The sequence below is a fragment of the Alligator mississippiensis genome, chromosome 4 (genome assembly GCF_030867095.1).
Source record: "Alligator mississippiensis isolate rAllMis1 chromosome 4, rAllMis1, whole genome shotgun sequence".
Taxonomy (NCBI): Eukaryota; Metazoa; Chordata; order Crocodylia; family Alligatoridae; genus Alligator; species Alligator mississippiensis.
Window position 1 is genome coordinate 24,339,146 of NC_081827.1, and position 15,938 is coordinate 24,355,083.

Genomic DNA, 15,938 nt, shown 5'->3' on the forward strand with positions numbered 1-15,938 from the left:
AGGGCTTCTCATGTGGTTTAGGCAGATCAAAGCCCCTGTGGTGAGGGAGGGAGTGAGGTGGGGTGGGGCAGGTGCTGCCCAGCCTGGGGGGTGGGTACCAGACTGAGACACGAGCAGCTTGTCCAGAGGGGTGGGGAGGAGAGGAGAGGGGGCAGCTCCTGCTGCTGAACACAACCCTGGGGGAGGAACGGGGGGGGGGGCGTGTGCTGCCGGATCTGTGTATGAGGCAAAGGCGAACTGCTGGGCTTTTCCCAGCGCAGGGGGCTGGGCTGGGCTGGGGCTGTGCTTGGAGCAGGTGGCAGTGGTATGTAGCCCTCTCCTCCCAGCACCACTGCCACCCACTCTGAGTGCAGCCCCAGCCCTGCCCCTCCCTGTACTAGGAAGAGCCTGGCACCAACCCTGGCCCTGAGAGCACAGCAGCAGCCTGCCCTCGCCCCACACACAGATCCAGGGGGCGCACACCGTCCATGTCTCCCCCAGGGGTGTGTGCAAAGGCAAGAGCTGTGCCCTATTCCCATCCCTGCCCCGGACAAGCCACTCACAGCTCTGTCTGCTGCCCCACCACACTGGCTAGGCAGTGCCTGCCCCAGCCCCACTACCTCCCTCACTGCAGAGGCCTCAATCTTCCTCCCTATAACCTTTCCCTCTCCCTGCCCCCTTCCCCACATAGACTTACCAGCCAGACTCTGTTCTCCAAGCTAATGGGCTGGCCATGTGCATGCTTTGGCTGCACACATGCATGTCGCATTTATCAATGACATTATTGGTCACATCAACCAACAAAAGCTGATTGTCGATAATGTCAATTTTCCTTTTATCGGTGCCGACATGATATGGATCAATGTGTCGGTGCACCTCTATTATTTAGTTAGTTTATAAAGATGCATATCTACCCTGCCTTCTTTTAAAACAACAGCAGCAGTACACATACCTTGACATAGAGTCCAGAGAACAGCCACACGCATGATCAGAGGTCAGGGAAGCAGACCCTACGATGACAGGCTGAGAGCCCTGGGGCTCTTTAGCCTGGAAAAGCGCAGGCTCAGGGTTGATCTGATGGCCACCTATAAGTTTATCAGGGGTGACCACCAGTATCTGGGGGAATGTCTGTTCACCAGAGCGCCCCAAGGGATGACGACTAGGTCGAATGGTCACAAACTACTACAAGACCGTTTCAGGCTGGACATAAGGAAGAATTTCTTTACTGTCCGAGCCCCCAAGGTCTGGAACAGCCTGCCGCCGGAGGTGGTTCAAGCGCCTACATTGAACACCTTCAAGAGCAAACTGGATGCTCATCTTGCTGGGATCCTATGAACCCAGCTGACTTCCTGCCCTTTGGGCAGGGGGCTGGACTCGATGATCTTCCGAGGTCCCTTCCAGCCCTAACGTCTATGAAATCTATGAAATAATATCTTAGTAGGTAGTACACTTAAACAGGAAGTGGGATATTTGAGTTCAATATCCTACTCAGCTCAAGTGGAATCAAATCCACAGACACTTCCTACCAAGAGAGCACCCTAACCAGCAGGCTACAGGCTAGCTGGGTTCGGTTTACCTTCCAGCCCTTCTGTTGAGGCTATACAACTGCTCAAAAAGGAATGCAAGATTCGTTGGATTAGAAAGGAAGCAAATAAGGAGCATGACTGTGACCTGATGGTTAGGGCACTCCTCTAAAAGGAGGAATCTGTGAGGCTTTAGTCTCTGATCCCAGGATTGCTTTATACATTTTACATCAAAAATGTCATTGGATAAAAGGATAAGTAATCCTGGAAGTACAGACCATAATCCTGACTCAGGCATCTTGGAGCTCATCTATACCAGGTCAGAAGTGGGTCTGTGAAGGATGGTACTGAGCATATTCAGCATTTCTCATCCCATGGGTTGCGACCCAAAAGTAGGTCGCAGAACTATATAAAAGGGTAGCAAACAAATTTTAGAAATACATTCTCCTTTAAAGGAGAAAAACATGAGAAACCGTGATTTTCCCTTGCAGGCTGACAGAGTTCCAGCCTGAAAGGGGCTGCTTGGGTCCTCCCAGCCCCACACTCTGGTGGGCAAGGGGCAGCAGGTTGGGAGTGAGGGGCACTGGGTCAGGACTGGCCACTGATGTTTACAAATGGGTCCTGGTACAAAAAAAGTTAAGAACAACTGCTCCAGAGCAGGGGTTTTCAACCTTTCAAATCACTGTACTACCCCCTCACCCCAACAGCCAGACATGGAGCAGTGTACCCCCAGCCGCCAAATGCAGTGGGTGGGGAGTGGTGCATGGCCGGACGTTGAGCGGGGAGGGGTGTGGTGCGCAGTCACATGTGGAACGAAGGCAGCTGCTGTGTGCAAGCTTCTCCTGCCCCCTGCATCCAGCTGGGTGGGTGGAACCTGTGCGGTAGCGCAGGATAGCGTGTGGCAGTGCTCCATCCTCGCCTGCTCGTGCATACCCCCAAGGGCCTTCTCAAGTACTCCCAGGCGTACGCATACCCCCAGGTGACAACCCCTGCTCTAGAGCAGTGGTTTTCAACCTGTTGTCCACATGCCCTTGTGGGGCCCACAGACTGTGTCTAAGGAGTCTGAAGAAGATGACCATACTCAATCAAAAGAATGTGAATACTAGTGCTATGCAAAATTTTGATGTGTTTCGTTTAGTTTTGGATTGGGGCATTTCAACGGTCAAAACACTGAATCCAAAACAAAACACAGGGCTCCGAAACAGCTCCAAAATTAAACAGGCCATCTGAAACATTTTGGAAATTTTCCAGAATGATTCAGATGTTTCGGAGCTGTTTCAGAGGCGGGCTTGCAGGGAAAGAGGGAGGGGGAGAAGGACTCCTCTGATATTGACATCTGTAGCTGGCCAGTGACAACGATTTTTCTTTGACATCCCTTTCAATCCCAGTGCTGGAGAACTGAACCGGGAGCTGTGGAATTGAACCAGGAGCTGAGGGAATGTTCAGGTCCCTGAACATTCCCCCAGTTCCTGGTTCAATTTCCCCAGCTCCCCGATCTTTCCCCCAGCTCTTTCCTGGGGGGTGCAGGCCCCCAGACGACGCAGGATGGCAGCAGGCTGCCACTGCCAGCTAGTGATGGCAGCGGCTTTGGGCTATTTCCCCATCCAGCAGCAGCAACCTGCTGAAATCCCGTATACAGATCTGGGGGCCGCGCCCCCGGGAAGAGCTGGGGGAATGATCAGAGAGCTGGGGAATCAAACCGGGAGCTCCAGTTAACAGATGGAGCAGCCCCAGCTCCGGGACAATGCACGGTGGCCTGCCAAGCCACACTGTACCAGCATGATGGTGCAGGTGCCAGGCAGGGGGGGGGCAATCCCCATTGTCCTGCGCTGTACAGGGGTACTCGGCCACGAGCCCTCAGAGGCTCCAATCACCACTGCCAGAGCCAATGAATGCAGGGCTTTTTTCTTTTTAAAGCTCCGCAATCACCGGCTGTGGAGCATGTGGATGACAGCATGCTACCGCTGCTGGCTGGGGCCAGTGCCAGCAAGCAAGTCTGCCTGCTGCAGCCCGCACCTAGCACCGGGAAGAACCGAGTGCTGGCGCTGGCCCCGGGCCCCAGTTGGCAGCAGCAACATGCTGTCATCCTGCATGCAGATCCGGGGGCCAGACTCCTCCCGGGGGGAGCAGGCCCCCAGATCTGCGCGCAGGATGACAGCATGCTGCCACAGCTGTCAAGTGATACTAGTTTTACTTTGAACAGTTTGTGGTGCAGTTTCCCAGAAACCCCTACACCTATCTCCTTGAAGCCTAGCAGGCTTCATGGCCTCAGCAGGGTCTACCATCCCTGCAGTTTTCATCCTGCTCTGCCTTTACACTCACACATCATGAGTTTTGCTTTGAACAGTTTGAGGTGCAGTTTCCCAGAAACCTCTGCACCTATCTCCTTGATAGGCTGCAGGCTTCATGGCCTCAGAAGTGGCTAGCATCCCTGCAAGTTTCATCTGAATCAGGCAAGAAATTACAAAGTTTTAGGCAGTTTTGTGATTCCCCATTATAGCCTATGGCCAAAACACTAAAACACCGTAGAAATTCTGAAACAGCTCTGAAACAGTTTCGGCCAAAATGAAACAGGACAGTGATCTGAAACACTGAAATGAATCACTATCCCTCCAAAACGCCAAATCTGAAACAAAAAAAACCCACAGCCATTTTGGACAACCCTACGAAACACAGAAACTTTTGAAACACTGTCCCTCCAAAATGCTGAATCTGAAACCGAAACAAAACGCAGGCTTTTCACACAGCCCTAATGAATACCCACACATACAATTCAAAGGGGTCTACACATTCTTTTGAAATTTCCAAAGGGGTCTGCACCTCCATTCAAAAATTTTTAGGAGTCAGCAAATGAAAAAAGGTTGAAAACCACCGCTCTAGAACCAGAAGTTTGCCTGTGAGGCTGCTCTGGATTCATTCCCTGAGACCACTTGAGATCCAGCAGAGCCTTAGGATTTGAGAAGAGGCATTGGGAGTGAGTCTGAAGCATCCCCACAAGCAGACTTTTCTGACTTTGGAGTGTATCAGCAGACTGTAGTGCAGGGGTGGGCAATTATTTCAGCTGAAGGGCCACTTAATGAGTTTTGGTGAGCTGTTGAGGGCAACACACACAAAATCTTTTAGCAGATATGATTTTAACAAATTATAGATAAAAAGCAAATCATATGCTAAAAAAACAAATATCTACTGTATATTTTAATTTTATTTCATAGGATTTAGGTCCCACTTCATTCAGAAGCTAGGTACCTAGCTATCCAGACTAGGGCAGTTCTGGCTAAGTACTGAAGCTGATATCTAGGGAGGTAGAGATTTTTCAGACCAAGCACTGAAGTGTCTAGGAAGTCTAAACACCTCTAGGAATAAGTGGCTGCAAAGTAGGGACTTTTGTGGATTGCAATTGTGGACTTAAGAGCCTACATCCTGTTTTAGGCACCTAGTCCTTTTTTTATTCTGGCCTACAGTCTTTCCCACAAAAGTCTTACACTCAAAGGGCAAAATCCTGTAAGCGTATATGCATATGCCTAATATTAATACTATGAGTAAATAGGACTACCCTTTACAATGAAGGTAAGTGTTTGCATAATCAGGGTTTTCTTACGAGCACAGCACAAGAGTGAGTCTCAAGAGATCTGAAGTAGAGGGCAGTGTCTCCCTAGATCAGATCTTGGATGGTGCCTCAAACATAAAATGTATCATTTGGACCTAATCACTCTGAGCATGTTTTGACTTGTAGGACCCTTATTTTGCAAACACTTATGTAGCAGGTTACTTTACAACTGTGAGCAGTTTGTTAGCTCATAGCTGAGCACCTGTAGCATGTAAGTATTTGCAGCATGGGGCTTGAATTGTAAATTCCTTGGGGTAGAATTAATGTCATCTTGTTTGTGGGGTGCCAAGCACAATTTTGTTACTTTGTAAATATGTCATAAGCAATAATAGAATATAACAACAACAAAAAGAAATAGCAGTAAACTATTTCCTTTGAAACTGAACTTGAACCTATTTCTTTTTTTAGTTTGCTAATTCAATTGTAATTGTTATTTTAAGACTATTTATAAACTTTCTTTGGAAGTTTTAACATTGAATGTGGTGTGAACTATTTTTAAAGTATTTATTCAAGTATCATCTTATCAAGATTCAGCTTATTTTTTTTCTGAGTTTAAGGAATCAAGCATATCACCAAGTAAAGCTTAGGAGGACTGGGGGACATGGGAGATTGGTGTCACCTTAATCACGGGGGGCACGTGCCCCCACCAGCAACCAGTCAGCAACCGGGGGAAGGGGTCCTCGCATGGCCAATCTTGCTGACTGGGGGGTGGGGGCAGTCCCCCCGCAGCAGAACTCATCCACCGGGAAGCGGCCATGGTGCTCCTGGAAGCGACCGCAGCACTACACCCAGTGCGCTCACTCTCTGGCCAGCGCTCATGGGTGGGGCACCGGTGCCCACCCTGCCCATTGCCTAAGTGTGGAGCGCAGTCAGTCAGGGGGTGCACCAGCGCTCCCAGGGGGTGTACGTGCACCCCTGATGCTTTACCACTGTTGAGGGAGGTGCTGCTCTACAGTTATTTTTACTGGTTTAAAACCTCTTTATTAATGTTCCCATGGAAATCCAGGCTGCAATAACTGGCTACAAGTTGGGTCTATTTTTGGCAGTTTATTTGTACACAGTGTCCTAATTTGTTACTATTAAGGAAACTGATATACGACTTCTGCATAGTTTCAACTGAACTTCAAAAGGAAAAAACTGGCTGAGAGAAGAGAAAGGATGGGAGGATCAGATAACAATCCAAAAGCCAAAAGTGTGTATTTATTTTATTATCCCTGGAACACTTGTGACTTCAAGTAAGCCATGTCTCCCCTATGCTCCTTAGCACTATGGCATGCAATTCTACTCACTAGCTCAGCAGTTTAACAAGTCTTCAAACCCCTTTTGACACTGTGGGTGACCAACATATGGCCTAGCATATTCTAAAATTTGCCATAGTCATCTTTGATATAATTATTGATATTATAATTATTTGATATAATTATTGGCCATATGGCAATTACAACATGCAGTACTGCAACTTGAGGAGAGTGCTCTGCTACCCTGCACGCTATAGTCTTCCACCTGAAGTTTCCAAAAACAACTTTTCTACCATTTAAGACAAAGGAGGCTGCAATCTTCTCTGTTTTGTACTCAGGGTCAGGTTAATCACCATAATTGGGGTCAGGAAGGAATTTTAACCCATAGACACCTTGGTACCAACTGTGGGAAGTTTTACCTTCCTCTAGTGGCGGCAGGGGAGGTAGGGCCTCTTCCTGGTATCTTTTGAGTGTCCAGTAACAATCTTTTAGGCTAAGTACAGACGTTCGGGGAAGTTAAATCAGTTCAAAATGACTGCCTGATATCGGGTAAGTCAGGATGGGGGGCCAACGGGGGTTCAGGAGGATCAGGAGTCCACTGGGGAATGGGGGGGAGGTGAAACCCATGAGGGGTGGAGGGGGCAGGCACAAGCTGCAGGTGAGGTGGAGGGGACAGGTGCAACCCTCAAGGGGTGAGAGGCCAGGGCATGACTCGTGGGTAGGGAGCAGTCAGGCACAAGCCACAGGGTTTTGCTAGGGTCCGGAAGTGTCTGGAGAGATCAGGGAGGTTGTGGGGTCCATGAACGACTGGTGCCTCCTGAAACTGGGGGGGAACCATTTGTAGTCGGCAGCAAGCGGCAAGCAGGGAGTGCCCGCAGATGCCAGCGGCAGTGTCGGCGGAAGGGGGATGGCGAGCATCGAGTGGGGACCAGTTGCAGATGCTGCTGGCGGCAGTGGTGGTGAGGGGGAGCGATTGATGAGCAACAACTGCCCACAGAAGCCGGCAGCAGTTGGTGAGCAGCGACAGCCCACAGACGCCGCTGACGGCCAATTTCAGTCCTCCCTACTGCCCAGCGGGGTTCATAGGGGGATTTAGGGGGATTGGGCTTTTAGTCCCCTGATTCCCCCCAGCGAACCTACACCTCCAACCCTTCATCCCCTCCCCCCACACCAAGACTTACTTGCTTGGCTCTGAAAGCAGGAAACACTGCTAAAAGCAGCTATACCTGGCGCGGCTGTGGGATGGGGGTTGAAAGGAATGGCTAGTGGGTGAGGTGGGAAACAAGGGGCCAGGAGGACAAAAAATAGCCCAGTGCAAGTGCAGGGGGGGAGGGGTGTGAAAAGAGGAGCCCCAGGGCTGGGGGCCCGCAGGCCCGGGCCGTGCAGGGAAAGCGTACACAAGTTCCATGCGCTGGTTTGACCTAAATCGAACAAGTTTGATACTACGTAGATCCAGGCTTATCGTAAACCAGGCTCTGCAGTTGTTAGACTGGTTTGTGTGCAGTCTCAGTTCACGCTGATTGCCAGTCACCAGGCCGGCACCGGGACGAGCCCAGGTTAAATCGGGTGGCCATTTTGAACCCGATTTAACCTCCACAGAAGTCTGTACTCAGCCTGACAGAAGCAGGATGCTGGCTGCCGTGGTCCCCCTGCTTTACTTCAGGCAAGGTAGGATGCAAGGTCTTGTGTCCAGGTTGACGGCAGTTTTATAGCAAGTTTCAAGTCAGGGTTGTATAGGGGCCGGCACTGCTCACCCTCGGGCACAGCTTGACTACCAATGGGGCTTAGTGCAGGGATGTCCGAGGCGCGGGCCGGCAGCATCCTGTCATCCCGCTCGCCAAAAATTTGGCAGCGGGGTGACACCAGCTGACTTCCCGCCCTTTAGGCGGGGGGTTGGGCCCGACAATGTCGCAAAGTCCCTTCTGGCCCTAATGTCTGGGACATCTACTAAATACGCGGCTGCAACTGTACGAGAGGTGGCGACTCCTGCTCGCGCCCCCCGCGCAGACAGGTGAGCGTGACACCCCGGGCCCGGCGGGGATGCTCGGGGGTTGGCCTCTGCCGCCCCAGGCCAGGCCAGCGCTTGCGTGTGAGCAAGGCAGGACTCCCGGCCCGGGCAGAGGCCCCTGGACTCGCTGAGGCGGAGACAGGGGCCGGGCCGGGCCGGGCCGGGCCGGGCCGGGGCCACCCCCGCCCTGGAGCGGGGTACCCCCGCCGGGCCGTACCTCGTAGACGTCGGGCAGCCCGTGGCGCTGGAAGTACCCGCGGAGCGCGGGGTCGGCGCCGCGCAGGGACGACATGGCCGGGTCGGGCCGGGCCGGGCCCTCACCGCGGCCGCCCGTTGCCCGGCAACGCGCCCCGCCGCACGCTGCAGCCCCCGCCCGCCCCGCCCTGTCCCTCGGGCCCCGCCCCCCGGGGCTGTGCGCGCGCCGCTCCCTCCCTTCGCCGCCTGCGTCCCCTGAGCGAGGGGAGCCGGCGGCGATTGCCCCGCGGGCACAGCGGAGTCGCGTGGCAAACCGCCCATCTCTGGTGGCCCCTGGGCAGAAGGGATGACGTGCAGGAGCGGGCGGGGCCTGGGTGCCCGGAGACGTGGGTGCTGCAGCCTTTCACAAACGCTGAGAAGGAAAGAAAGCGGGAGCCTCCTCTGGGCTCCGTCCTGGACTCCTGTGACCTTGGGCGACCTTTGCTCACGGGAGGATGTATTTGTTGACCTCCTCAGGATCTGGCCATAAAGTCTAATGTCTCTGTTTTCCCATCTGTAAAATGGAGACGGACTGTCAAGCTAATAGGGATACAGGGAGGATTCACTAATACTTGCTAAGCACCATCCATAATGCAAAGGGGTAGGATCTGATTTGTTCATATGCTATATACTTTTTTAAATTATTTATTTTCCTTATTTTTCACAAAATGGACAAGCACAAAACAAACAAACAAGCAACTGCTCGTGGAATGTTTTTGATCTGATTGCAATATGCTTGTGACAAACCGTTGCCTGCCCTGTTACCGTATGGAAGTAGATGTTGTTATTAATAAGCCCTACTTTGAGAAATTAATATAATATTGATTTCATTGTAATTTTTTTTAATTTATCTATTTTTGCATCTAGGAGTCCTGCTGACTGACCAGAACCTGACTATGCTGGGCACTGTACAAATGCAACACAAAAAGATGGTCCCACAGTGTTTACAACCTAATGAGGAGATGGTTGGACTGCACATGAAGAGTTCACAGATGTAGATCGTGCCACTTTCTCCAACACTTTTAAAAATGTCATCAGTAAAACCCACCTGAAAAAAAATCAGAGTACTTTAACACGTCACTGTGATTATAAGTCAAGAGAAAGATTTACGATCTGTATCTTTAGCATATTGTAAATGTGTCCTTAAGAGATTTTTTAAAGTCCCTTGACTGTGTGTTTATATACATATTTTCCAAAAGAACTAGATTCCTTTAAAAGCATGCATCTAGCCACTTCACTTATTAAAACTCTCTTCTCTTGCATCTTTCTTGCCCACTGTTTTGCTAGGTATTTATGTAAGGGTACAACAATTAAATACAGGAGGAAGGGGAGGAAATCCGTAAAATAAACAGTGTGTTTACCTCCTCCCTCTTCTTGCTCCCTGTTAGCTGTTGGATGTCATGGGTTTTGTGTAAAAAAATAGTGATATTTTCCATGTTTCAGGGGTGTTGGTTATAGTTGCATATAGCCACACACCGTTAGTTATGACATACCAACATGAACAGTGTGTGCCCCTGGTGGCTGAAGGGGTACAGCTGCGCTGGCAGATGTGGGAGTGTGGCGGCGGTGAGCAGGGAGCTCCCACTGATGCCACCAGCACTGTCGGGGGGAAGGGGGTGGCGAGTGCCAGCCATGGGTTGATGACCACCCACAGGCACCGCCGGCAGTGTTGGCAGTGGCCAGGGGTGATCATGGATCACCTGGGGGTGCACCACCATGCACAGGGGGTGCACATGCACCCGCATGCACCCCCTACATGTTGCCCCTGCATACCATCCTTCCATGGATGGGGATATGGAAAATCCTCTAACAATTGCAACCCATACCAGAAGAAGACCCAACTCTTAAAAAGATATTTCCAGAACCACCCATCCTAGCCTTTAAACAGACATCGAACCTCACCAACCTCATCACCTGAAGCAAACGTCTATGGCCCAAAGCACACCAAATGGATCCAGACCATGCCTAGACAAGAAATGTAAAACCTGCCAATGCATCTCCAGCCCTCCCACAATAACTACACCCCACAACAGAACCATCACCATTCCTGGATCTTACCCCTGCACCTCCAGAAACATAAAACATCTCATCCAATGCACTGACTGCCCTGATGAAAATACGTAGGAGAGACCAAACAACAACTGTGTACCAGAATCAACGCACACCGAAAATCTATCAAAGACAGAAATACCCAGTTACCTGTGGGGTCACTTTTCTCAAAAGACAACCACTTTTTCTCCAATTTCTCAGTTCTAATCCTCAAAGGGAATTTGTAGAACACCTTTCATAGATGAGCCTAGGAACTTCACTTCATAAATCTACTGGATACAAAAAATCATGGACTAAGTCATATATATATAACCTGCCTGCCATCTGATAACTCCAGGTAACCTCTCTACATTTTTATCAGCTACATTCTGTCCCCAAGTTAACATTCCTCCTTTCCACACACCCCTCCCCCTCCCCACCTGTCTTGCACCTATGAACTGGCATCCCCTTTGATCTTTGCTACCACAGATTTGCATTTTCATAGTCCTGCATATTGGCTCAAGCTTCTATTCCACCCTGGAGAGCACACAAACAGCAGACTCTCCCTATGCCTAAAGAAGAGGGTTTGGGCCCGAAAGCTTGTAAAGAACAATTTTTCCAATGATTTAGTTGGTCTAATAAAAGATATCACCTTTGCCCAAAGAAGCTTGTCTGCAGAAAATAGTGAAGCATTTGTGCTAAGCAGAGGTAGCGGCCTATTTTTATGTACATAGAGAACAGTGCACCTAGGCCAGCTAAAAGAGCTATGAGCATCCCTCAGTTGGGGAGGCCACTAGATACATAACAATTGAGTACTTGGAACAACAAAAATTAGAATGGGTGTGACTGGGATGGTCAGTTTCATATGAAGGGAATTGAGTGGAGACACCAAGCAAAGAACTCCTGCCAGTGCCCATTGCCCCTTGAACGATTCCAAGGAGACTGTGGATGCCAGTCAGTGAAACTCTGCCCAGAGATGTGCAGAGTGACAGGAAAATGGCTCCAGTGCTTGGATTCCTCCTGGCCAGAATCTCCTCCTGGGCTGGTAGATGGCAAGTTTGGCCATCTACCAGCCCAGGAAGGAGCCAGAAGATTGACCAGAAGGCCCCAGGCAGGGAGCGCGTGAAAGGTGCAGAGAGATGTGCAGGTAAAGCCTCAGGAGGAGTGCCGTGAGGAGGTGGTGGAGGGGCTGCAGCCCGGTGCATTCAAGGTAAGCACAGGCAAGGACCTCCCTCTGCTGACAGATGTCAGGGATAAACAGGGGCAGGGAACTGGCATAAGGAATGACAGGAGCTGATTACTTTCACAAAATCTTTTTTTTATCAAAATAGCCATTATTTTGTGTCACAGAATCATAGAAAATGAGGGTAGGAAGAGACCTCAGGGGGTCACATCTAGTCCGACCCCTGCTCCAAGCAGGACCAGCCCCAACTACACCATCCCAGCCAAGGCTTTGTTCACCCTGGTCTTAAAAACCTCCAAGGAGGGGGAGTGGCCAACTTGCCTGGATAACCTGTCCCAGTGTTTTACTATCCTCCTAGTGAGAAAGTTTCTCCTAATATCTAGCTCCAGCTTCCCTTGCTGCAACTTGAGACCACCGCAGCTTGCTGGGAGCACAGGGGGGCTTCACGGAGTCCCCGTTCGGCGGGGGCGGTGCTGGCGTTCAGCTGCCTCTGGTGGAGACCCCGGTTGCTCTTTGCAGCACTTCAGAGCCCAGGGCGGCCGGCCGGGGGGCTGCCCCGCGCACGGGATCTCTAACACGGCAGCGGCTGCTTGAACACAGCCCCTTGGTGCCGCTCACAGGCCCCGGAATAGCAAAGCCCTCCCGCGCGGGCCGGGGAGGCGGCGCCCGGGCTCGGTTTCCGGCGGCGCCGCACGTGTCCCGGGGTCGGGCCGGGCCGGGGCCGATCGGCTCCCGCGGCCGCGCATGGGGGAGAGCGGCGCGCTGGGCTGGCGCGCGGGGCTGGCGGCGCTGGTGCTCGGAGCCGGCGCCTGCTATGGCCTGGCCCGGCTAGCCAGGAGCGGCGGGGCGGCCGCGGCCCCCAGGGGCACCTCCGGCCGGGGCGGTGCGTGCGAGCGGCGCTCGGGTGAGGCCCGGCCCGGGCCGGGGGGGTGGCAGGGGCGGGCGGGCAGGCGGGCGCCGCTCCGGCTCCAGGCTTTTCCCGCAGCCCAGCTCCGGTTCCGGGCACGCGGCGTTTGGTGCATGGAAGCTCCGCGCCTCTTCTCTGCCGGGACGATCCCGGAGCGCAGGCTCCAGCGCAGCGACTGAATCCGGAGTCACTTCGATTTGTCTGTCTCCGAGCAAAGAGCTGTTTGCCTCTCTATACGTACTGCTGTACATCTGTCCTGTAACCCACTGGTTTTTTAAGACCCTTGGCAATGGGTTTGAATATACTTTTTTTGAAAGTGACTAGATTCCTTTCTAACCATTTCATGTGCTCAAGGGGCCTTGTCTTGGGTCCTGCTCGGCCCCTATTATGTATTTGTGTTTAAAAACATAAAAGGGGGGGGGGGACTTGGAATGACCCTGGAAAAAATTGCAGTTTATCATCATAAATGGATGGAGTAAGCTGTGGGGTTCCCTCTCCCCCTTTCCCATGCCATGTTAGCTGTTGGATATCAAGATACTAGCTTTGGGTGTGGGTCAAAAAATAGTGAATTGTGAAAGAAGAGATGTAAGGAATTACAGGAGCTGGTTAGTTTAACAAAACCTTGTGAAAGTAGCTCCTGAAGTCGTGGGGGACGGGGGTGGAATAGGCAGTTTTGGGGAGAGGGTTTTGTTTTGTTTGTTGGGGGGTTTTTGAGACCAGGTACTCTGAAGTGGTTCTGGTGATCCAAGGAATGGAACGGGCTCCCAAGGGATGTGGTGCTCTCCCCTACCCTGGGGGGCTTCAAGAGGAGGTTAGATAACCATCTAGCTGGGGTCACCTAGACCCAGCACACTTTCCTGCCTGTGCAGGGGGTCAGACTCAATGATCTATTGAGGTCCCTTCCGACCCTAACATCTATTAATCTAAGGGTAGCAGGCTAAGTGACTGGGCTGGTTAAGTGACTTCACAACAAAGAGAATCTTTCATACAACAGCTTTTGCTTTATCTACACCCTTCAGTGCAATTCATGTGCCCCTGGAAGAACAAAGTCCTCACGCATCATGTTAGTATAGAATTCCAGGAAGAATACCAATATTATGAGTATAAGTCCTCTTCTGTCATGTCTAAATAGGTTTCTATCTTCCATGTTCAGCTATACGCTGAAAATTTGGGACAAGCATGCTTTGTTTTTCATATAGCAAGAAGTTGAAATCTTATTTTAAGGGCAAAATAGAATCTAGACTTATCTCTGGCATTACTAGGGTTTACCACAATATGGTGCCTGAATAAAATAAATCCCAGAATTGTTCCGCAAATTGTTCTTACAACTGACATGTTATCTATAAATCCTGGCTGTAACAGCCCTGTAAAAGATAACATGTACTGGGGCTCAGTAAAACCTCTCAAACCAGTTTCGAAATAATTACTTTTTCAACTTTCAAATATTGACAGATGGTGATCTTCCAAAATCAACCGATAGCCTGGATGCAAACCATCTACAGAAACTTATTCAACTGCTAGAGTCTACAGATGATCCATTGATTCAAGAGCAAATATTGGTGACTTTGAGCAACAGTGCTGCCTTCTCTGTAAATCAAGTAAGTATTGTTCTGAAGAAACAATTGCATTTCAGAACTAGCCCATGTGGAAGATGAGAACCCTCATTTGTAAATGTGTAAGCATGGGACTAGAGCTTCTTGCTAATCTTGGTTTAAAAACTGTGACCATGTGCAGGTTGTTTAATCTTGCCTTAGTTCTCCATCTGTATAGTGAGTATAATTTACCCACAGTAGGGTAAATTACCCTACCCATTTCTAAGACCTGTGAGACTGTCTCCCATTTATACATTTCAATGTTTTACATGTATGTGGGACATCTTTAATATAAAATAGGAGCAAAAAGAAAGAGAAATATAAAAAACAAAAATCATACATAACAGTCTAGGAGGGTTTTTTTATAATATTATGGATTCTTGTACAAAAAAAAAAAAGCCCTGTGGATGCACAAGTCGCTGCTTTTGCATTTATGGTGACTAAACTGGGAGGTTATGTAATCTGCATGGTCACATAAATAGGGTTGACATAAGCAAAAACCTACTGTACTTAATATGGTTGTTGTGATCCAACTCTGTTGTACAGTTTCATATTTTCAAAGCACCATATGTGTGCACTACTGCTAAATTTTATATAACATCATCTGACAGGTTTAATCTGAGAGATGCTGAGTTTCTGCAGTTTTCAGAACTGGACCTGAAACTTGCGTTAACAATCTAATCTCTATTTGTCTTCATAATGTTCTGATATTTGCACCATGTACGATCACAAATCAGTGCCTACCAGTGAATCTACTATTCCATTTGGTTGAGAATTTGAGGAATTTCTTTGGGAGATGTATTTTATTCCTGGAATCTATAACAACTTAAACTGCAAACTCCTATACCTTTTTTTTTTCTTTAGATGCTTCTCGTAATTGTAACAATATTGTCTCAGCTACACTCAGTAGGCAGTATCTCAGTAGGATGATGGGAATGTGAAGAATTTGAGACTTTATTTTGAATCTTATTTAAAAATGTGATGGCTCTTTCTGGAGCATAGAAAGAGACAGATTTTTTTTTTTACTTTGAACTTTCATATCCCAGGTAAAAGGAAGCTAAATTTTAGACCTGTTAATAATAATAATAATAATATAGCAACCAGGGGTGGGAATGGCAAGCTTCCAGATACCATAGAGAAGTTATTGCTGAGGGTAGCACTTGTGGTTATGGGAGTTTGTTTTGCTGTGTACTATCTCATTGTAATATTTAATCCGTTTATATAAGATGTAGATGCAAATATTTTGCTAGCATTTTTTTTACCATGTTTTACTCTTTTCATATATGGGGCTGTATTCTGGCCTAAACAGAGCTGTCATTGTTTTAATTGAAAGTAGCATGTGTAAAGCCAAAATGTGTCCAAATAATTACATATTTTAATCTGCTAAATTAAAAGTAGTTGTTCAACCCTGATTCTTTTCCATTTTACAAGCTTTCTTCATCTGGAAAATTTTGCAAGACTTATGTACTATATATTCCAGAAAAATGTGTGTACTTTGTCTACTGAAAAATTACATCTGAAAATAAGGTGATTATATCTCACCAGTTACTATAAATCAGCACCAAAATTTCAAAGGGAATAATATTTTAATCTACTATGTAGAGAAGTGTGCCAATATTTTTTGCTTAAATAGAAGCAA

The 15,938-nt window shown here is 49.2% G+C and overlaps 2 protein-coding genes and 1 long non-coding RNA gene across 7 annotated transcripts in view; 2 read left to right on the forward strand and 1 right to left on the reverse strand.

Moving 5' to 3' along the window:
• Positions 1-8,695, reverse strand: part of FBXL13 (F-box and leucine rich repeat protein 13) — a 189,412-nt gene extending 180,717 nt beyond the window's left edge. Inside the window, exon 1 of the mRNA XM_006266591.4 lies at positions 8,573-8,695. Within this exon, the coding sequence (XP_006266653.2) occupies positions 8,573-8,647 (75 nt within the window). The 5' untranslated portion in view covers positions 8,648-8,695. The remainder of the gene's footprint in view (positions 1-8,572) is intronic.
• Positions 8,696-8,737: 42 nt separating this feature from the next.
• LOC109283146 (uncharacterized) lies at positions 8,738-9,851 on the forward strand. The gene is made up of 2 exons (XR_002090225.2): positions 8,738-9,190; positions 9,457-9,851. It is a non-coding gene; the product is annotated as an uncharacterized LOC109283146 (long non-coding RNA).
• A 2,385-nt stretch (positions 9,852-12,236) lies between these two features.
• The window catches only part of ARMC10 (armadillo repeat containing 10), a 32,066-nt gene continuing 28,364 nt past the window's right edge, over positions 12,237-15,938 (forward strand). For 3 of the 5 annotated variants that reach the window (XM_059725843.1, XM_059725845.1, XM_059725844.1), the window contains exons 1-2: positions 12,237-12,704; positions 14,160-14,305. In XM_059725843.1, the coding sequence (XP_059581826.1) occupies positions 12,545-12,704; positions 14,160-14,305 (306 nt within the window). In that variant the 5' untranslated portion in view covers positions 12,237-12,544. The remainder of the gene's footprint in view (positions 12,705-14,159; positions 14,306-15,938) is intronic. The other 2 variants (XM_059725841.1, XM_059725842.1) reach the window with 2 other exon arrangements.